The sequence below is a fragment of the Notolepis coatsorum genome (assembly GCF_963971535.1).
Source record: "Notolepis coatsorum genome assembly, chromosome: 5".
Classification (NCBI taxonomy): Eukaryota; Metazoa; Chordata; class Actinopteri; order Aulopiformes; family Paralepididae; genus Notolepis; species Notolepis coatsorum.
Window position 1 is genome coordinate 71,723,168 of NC_140169.1, and position 6,095 is coordinate 71,729,262.

At 43.4% G+C, this 6,095-nt stretch overlaps 1 protein-coding gene across 2 annotated transcripts; it reads left to right on the forward strand.

Annotated features, from left to right (window-relative positions):
• Window positions 1–1,197: 1,197 nt before the first annotated feature.
• LOC311228758 (uncharacterized protein) lies at window positions 1,198–5,657 on the forward strand. Of its 2 annotated transcripts, none has more exons than XM_084314700.1 (6): window positions 1,198–1,324; window positions 1,766–1,792; window positions 2,278–4,168; window positions 4,292–4,351; window positions 4,553–4,624; window positions 5,333–5,657. In XM_084314700.1, the coding sequence occupies exons 3-6, from the start codon at window positions 2,281–2,283 to the stop codon at window positions 5,533–5,535; spliced, it is 2,223 nt and encodes a 740-aa protein (XP_084170826.1). In that variant the 5' UTR covers window positions 1,198–1,324; window positions 1,766–1,792; window positions 2,278–2,280; the 3' UTR covers window positions 5,536–5,657. The 2 variants fall into 2 exon arrangements, with proteins under 2 accessions (XP_084170826.1, XP_084170827.1); XM_084314701.1 differs by having other exon boundaries at window positions 1,283–1,324; window positions 1,769–1,792.
• Window positions 5,658–6,095: the final 438 nt, after the last annotated feature.

Below are 6,095 nucleotides of genomic sequence, written 5' to 3' on the forward strand. Positions count from 1 at the left end.
ATTATTATTATTATTATTATTATTATTATTATTATTATTATTATTATTATTATTATTATTATTATTATTATTATTATTATTATTATTATTATTATTATTATTATTATTATTATTATTATTATTATTATTATTATTATTATTATTATTATTATTATTATTATTATTATTATTATTATTATTATTATTATTATTATTATTATTATTATTATTATTATTATTATTATTATTATTATTATTATTATTATTATTATTATTATTATTATTATTATTATTATTATTATTATTATTATTATTATTATTATTATTATTATTATTATTATTATTATTATTATTATTATTATTATTATTATTATTATTATTATTATTATTATTGTTTGTTAGCTAAGTTGTTTGTTTTAATTCTTTAGTGTGTTTTTTACATTCTTAATTTTCTTTTAAAGCAAATTAGCAAATTTATTTATTGTTTGTTATTGTTATTGTTTTTATAATAATAATAATTATTATTGTTTGTTAGCTAAGTTGTTTATTTGTTTTAATTATTTAGTGTGCACTTTACATTTATTCTTAGCTCTTGTTCTTTTTTGTAATAAATAAAGGTGCAGTACTTTACTGTACAACTGTTAACTCATTGGTCGCCAATCACAAGTATACTCGTTATTAGCGGCCAACGCTTGACCGCTTAGAATGTTTGATATTTTTCCTTTGATCCCCGTTCTACACACTCGGCCGGAGCTCTCTGAATCACTGTGGCACAGCTACATACGTTGGAATTGCAATGCCGATCGAATCTCACTAGGTGGCAGTATCGCCTACCTTTTGAACTTGGATAGAAAGGCAACAGGATAGTCAATGAATGCACCGGACTATCGAGGAGGGGGAGGAGCTCTTCCAAAGCAATCGCTAGCAGATCTGATCGCCTCAAAACCTGTAGTGTCCCGTAAACATGTGTAACTAATTATATATAAACGAGTAATCGCGATCACCGATGGGATCATTGGAATTATTCTTTTTGAATTACCTTCTGGCTAAGGTAAGGACCCCCTATGTCTATTTTACCGAACGTGAAACATGTTTATGTAACGATCACAGTGGTTTACTTTACCGGTCATAAGCAAGGCTTTTTCTAATGATTGGATTACCCCCCCCCCCCCCCCCCCTTGATGATTATGTGAAGGTACATGTGCACATGTTATATAACGGAACGTAAACCAATCCCGGTCACCCTCTTTATCTGGGAACGCCCAAACCCAACTTCGGTCACGCCCCATCTTGCGCGGCATTCTGGATCTTTCCTCACAGCCCCACCAGATTTTCACGTCGAAAGGTAGGTGATATGAAATCATACTTATTTTAGAGTATATATATCAAATTTCATGAGTATTCATCTATATTTAGTCATCTAAAGACTACTAGATGTGAACGTTTGTACCACTGCAACGTTATAATTGTTCGAATGTGTTCGGGGCGACGCTGATTTCCAAGTAAAAGTAGCTTCCTGTTCCTTAAACACGAACTCCCACTCGCCCCAAGATGAAGTCAGATTGTTTGGTTATGTTGCTAGCATATATAGCCAGTGTTTTGTCCGACGAAACGTGTTGTACATTTGTAATCTTAATAAGAGATCTAAGTTTGTCTGAACGAGTGATGAACTGAGGTTGCGCGAAAATAATCGAAGGGAGAACAATAATTTTCGCGGGGAAAATAATGAACTGGTTTTCTCTCTCTCTCTCTCTCTCTCAATCTCTGTATAAAAAAACATCTGAAGCAGTGACAAAGTCAGACAGCAGACACGGTAGGTTTGTGTGTGCTTGTTTGTTTCTCTACAGGTGAATGGAGGTGTGTGTGTGTGTGAGGCTGCCATGCTGAACTGGGTGAAGGTAAGGTTGTGTGTGTGTGTTTGCATGTCTGGTAATATTTCAGCATAATCATTTTGGTTTCATGCTCATTCATATTCAAGTTCATTAACAAAAGGCAAGATGTTCTTGATACCTTCCATTGTTCTGCATCTTTTCATCAGAATTTCACTCATATCCAACAAACCATAGCAATAAACTAAATTCATCATTGAGGTCAACAACCTCCTTATCCATATTCAAAAAAACAATTCAAATCTAATTTAATTTCATCATAAATCACTCACATAAGTTCCCTCCTAGCACTGTTTTTTTTAAATAATGTGCTAAATAAATCAAATAAAATAAACTCGTCAGTCGTACAATAATAATAAAGTTCATATTATTTTACTTTCTTGTTTAAAATATTTTTGTGTGTTTGCAGAGCATGCCTAATATCCGGCAAATGCGGAAGAGGGAGAGGAAGGTGCGTCTGTGGACCCAGGAGGCCATGGATCAGGCCATTGCAGAGGTCAGAGCAGGCAGGTGGAGTGCGAGGCGGGCAGCCACGTTGTTCGAGGTCCCTAAGTCCAGCCTGATCGACCGACTCAGCGGAAAGGTGTCTCTGGCCTGCAACATCGGCCGGGGCACCTATCTGACCCCTGAAGATGAGAGTTCCCTGGTGGAGTACTGCTTGTACTCTGCCAGTTATGGGTTTCCGCTGACGAGGTCGCAGGTCCTGGCCCACGCCCTGGCCATCTATAACCTCCGTCACCCAGGGAACCTAAAAACATCCCTTGGCCAGGGGTGGTGGATCAATTTTAGGGAGAGGCAACACCATCGCCTCACGATCCGGATCCCGGACACCATTGACCGTGGGAGGGCAGCCTGCGCTAAGAGGGGGGCCATAGAAGAATACTTCAAGCTCCTCACCAGCACCATGGAGGAGCACGGGCTGAGGGAGAAACCCCGTCATATTTACAACTGTGACGAGACGGGGTTTCAGATGGACTCCAACCGGAGGAAGGTCGTTGTGCCCCGTGGGACGAAGCACGCCTACAGGCAGGCCCAGGGAACCAGGGAACACATCACGGTCCTGGCCTGCCTCAACGCGGCTGGGGAGGACGTCCCCCCTTTTATTATTTATAAGGGGGGCTACCCAGGAGGGCCCTACAATAGGGAGGGAGTCCCCAATGCCCTCTACGGGAAGTCGCCAGCGGGGTACATTGACTCAGAGCTTTTTAGGAAGTGGTTCACCGACCACTTCCTGAAGTATGCCACGGAGGAGCGCCCGCTGCTGCTTGTGATGGACGGTCACCAGTCCCACCTGGATCCAGAGCTGGTCCGGACGGCACAGAGGGAGAGGGTCATTCTCCTGTGCCTACCGCCACACACCTCTCACATCCTTCAGCCTCTGGATGTGAGTTTCTTTGCACCCTTGAAGGCAGATTTCTCCGGGCTTGTGGGAGATCTGTCGGCAGTTAGCCACTCCTTCATGATTTCTAAAAAGGAGTTTTCAAGGGTGTTCAGAGACACCTACCAGAGGCAGAAAGATCGGAGGGTGGTGGTGGCTGGCTTCAGGAGGTGTGGCCTCTACCCTCTGGACCCTGCGGCTATTGATTGGTCGAGGGTCATGCCGTCTGCCCCTCCCCCTGCATCTCCTGGTGCCAACCCTGCTGTTACCCCCCAGCCCAGCCCCCCACCCAGCCCCCGTGCTCCTAGCCCCCGACCCAGCCCCCGTGCTCCTAGCCCCCCACCCAGCCCCCGTGCTCCTAGCCCCCCTCCCAGCCCCCCACCCAGCCCCCGTGCTCTAGTCCAGGACTCACCCCCCAACCCCTACCTCAACCACCCCCTTGTAACAGCAGGGAGGATCACAGCGGACCTGGGACAACTCCTGGCCCAGATAGAGTTCACAAGAAGATCTGGAAAGGTCAGGAGGAACACCACCAAGGCCCGCCTGCTCACCGCCCAGGAGATGACGGATGCCATCGATGAGACAGAGGACCGCGCCGCCCGCGCCGAGGCAGGAGCTCTGGCCAGGGCAGACCGACAGCGGCAGCGGGCTGAAACTTTAAGGACTCCCACAACCTCCTCCCGTACCCCGCGTGGTGGCTCTCTCCCCAGCCGCAGAAGAGGAGTGTCCCCCGGGGCCGCTCCCACCACCAGCTCCGGTCTTTCCATCGCCGGTCCCTCAGCCTCAGCCTCCATGCCCCCCTCTTCTGCCTCCCACAGTCTGCTGCCCGCCTCTAGCCTCCACACCAGCACTCGCCTGCCTGCTTTGAGAGGGGAAGATCACCACCCCTCCACCTCTTCCTCCCCAACAGCCATAATGGATGGTATTTATTTATTTGTTTTCTTTTAACAGTTATTTGGGAGACAACATTCTCAGTTAGCAAAAAAGTATAAATTTTTTTATGAATAAATAATCATGTTTTATTGTTTCTTAACCATTTTCTCAGAGCCGGCAGTCCCACCGCAGTCCCACCGGGTGTCCCAGCCAACTTCCTCTCCCTCCCACCGTAAGCTTTTTCAAACAACTGTGAAAAAAACACGATCTACAAATGTCCATGGCCAAAAGGAACAGGAAGAAAAACTCTTATTGTACCTGCCCCTACGGCCTACACACACACACAGTACACTGATAGACTGTTCATAGCGCAATATTTACCAAACCAAACAAAATAATTTTTTTGAGTGGTGCTCCCTTTTTGTGTCTGCAGCCTCCTGTATTCCTGGACCAACAGGAGCATCGACATCCTCCTCCTCCCACGCCAGACCCACGACACCCATCGGCATGTTACTTATGTTTTTTGAGTTTGTCAGGGCAAACTTATGAATTGTTATTTATTTTGTAAAAAATTTGCTGATTTTATACAAATTGCTGTGGGGCACTTTGAACTGTGGTCCATGTGTGAAAAGTACTATATAGATAGTTATTCATATTTATTACATGGCGTTTTCACATTCGCCGAAATGCTTGCTTGTGATTGGTCAATAGCCCGTGTCAGAGGTCCGTTATCACACAATAATGACCGCTGTGGGACAATAATGACCGCTGTGCGCAGCTGTTCGCAATCAAGCCCACTACAACACTGTATCAGTGCTGCTCAGCATATGCACAGCTGCACTCAGTCATGCAATCAGACCAGAGACCTGCCGGCTGCCGATAATAATAATCACTTTATTTGGGCTGACAGAGCCACAGAACAACTGCGTCTTCATTTGATCTAGTCTTGTCGATGAATTAGGTATATTGTTAGTAAGTTAGCCATGTAATAAGCGGGATAATGTATAGCTTTACTCGATCATTGTCGCAAAATAATTGACCTTCACTGACGTTTAAAACACCTCAGCGCTGCGCCTCGGTATTTTAAACTCCGTGTCGGTCAATTATTTTGCGACAATGACCTCGTAGCTATACATTATCCCTTACTTATTATTGGACCTTGGTATATTGTAATCAAGCAGCGTCATAATAATAAATTTCTTTTTAACTGCAGGTCACACCACCAAGAGGCAGAAGCTGGGGATCTGGCGGTGTGGCCGGTGTAAAAAGGCGAACCCCCCTGTGGACTCTGAGGGTTTGGTGTCGTGGGTCCAGTGTGACAACTGTCACAAATGGTTCCACACCATGTGTGTCCAGTGGGAGGAGGAGGAGGACGAAGATGCTAGTTTCTGGTGTTACTGGTGTTTGGATGAATGAGTGTATGAATGAGTGAGCGAATGAAAAAATTTATAAATATGTATGGTGTGCTGTAAATAGTTATTGTTCTAAGTTATGTTTATTGTATTTTTTATATAATGTTTATAAAATTTTATGAAGTGCTGGCTGTTGTGTTAAATTTGTCATATTTTTGTTGAAAACACATGTACTCACAAATGTTAATGTGACAAGTGATTGTGATTAATATTTTGTTTGTTAGACAAATAAAATGGGGATGTTGTTTGCTCCTGAGATGAGATGGTAGACAAACGACACTACCTTCCAGCTGACAGTAGATGGCAGCATTGATTTTAAAGGATGAAAACAGGTTCAAACAAAAGAACTCCATTTTCCAAGACCTTTTTTCACAGTTCACAGGTCAGCAGGTCGGTAAAAGTTGATGAAAATGCGATCTGAACACAGGAGCGTTAAACTATGAATGCGCCCTCACGTCACCTCAGTACAGTGACCGTGAATGGCCACCTAATTATCATAATTAAAGTGCATCATTAGCATTATGTTTGTTGTCTAAAGGGAACTAAAATGGTAAAATTTAAGTT

Coding starts and splice junctions, on each gene's coding strand:
- LOC311228758 (XM_084314700.1), top strand. CDS start 2,281: ATGCCTAATATCCGGCAAATGCGGAAGAGGGAGAGGAAGGTGCGTCTG. Junction 4,169..4,291: donor CCCAACAGCCATAATGGATG/GTATTTATTTAT, acceptor CCATTTTCTCAG/AGCCGGCAGTCCCACCGCAG. Junction 4,352..4,552: donor AACTTCCTCTCCCTCCCACC/GTAAGCTTTTTC, acceptor TTGTGTCTGCAG/CCTCCTGTATTCCTGGACCA.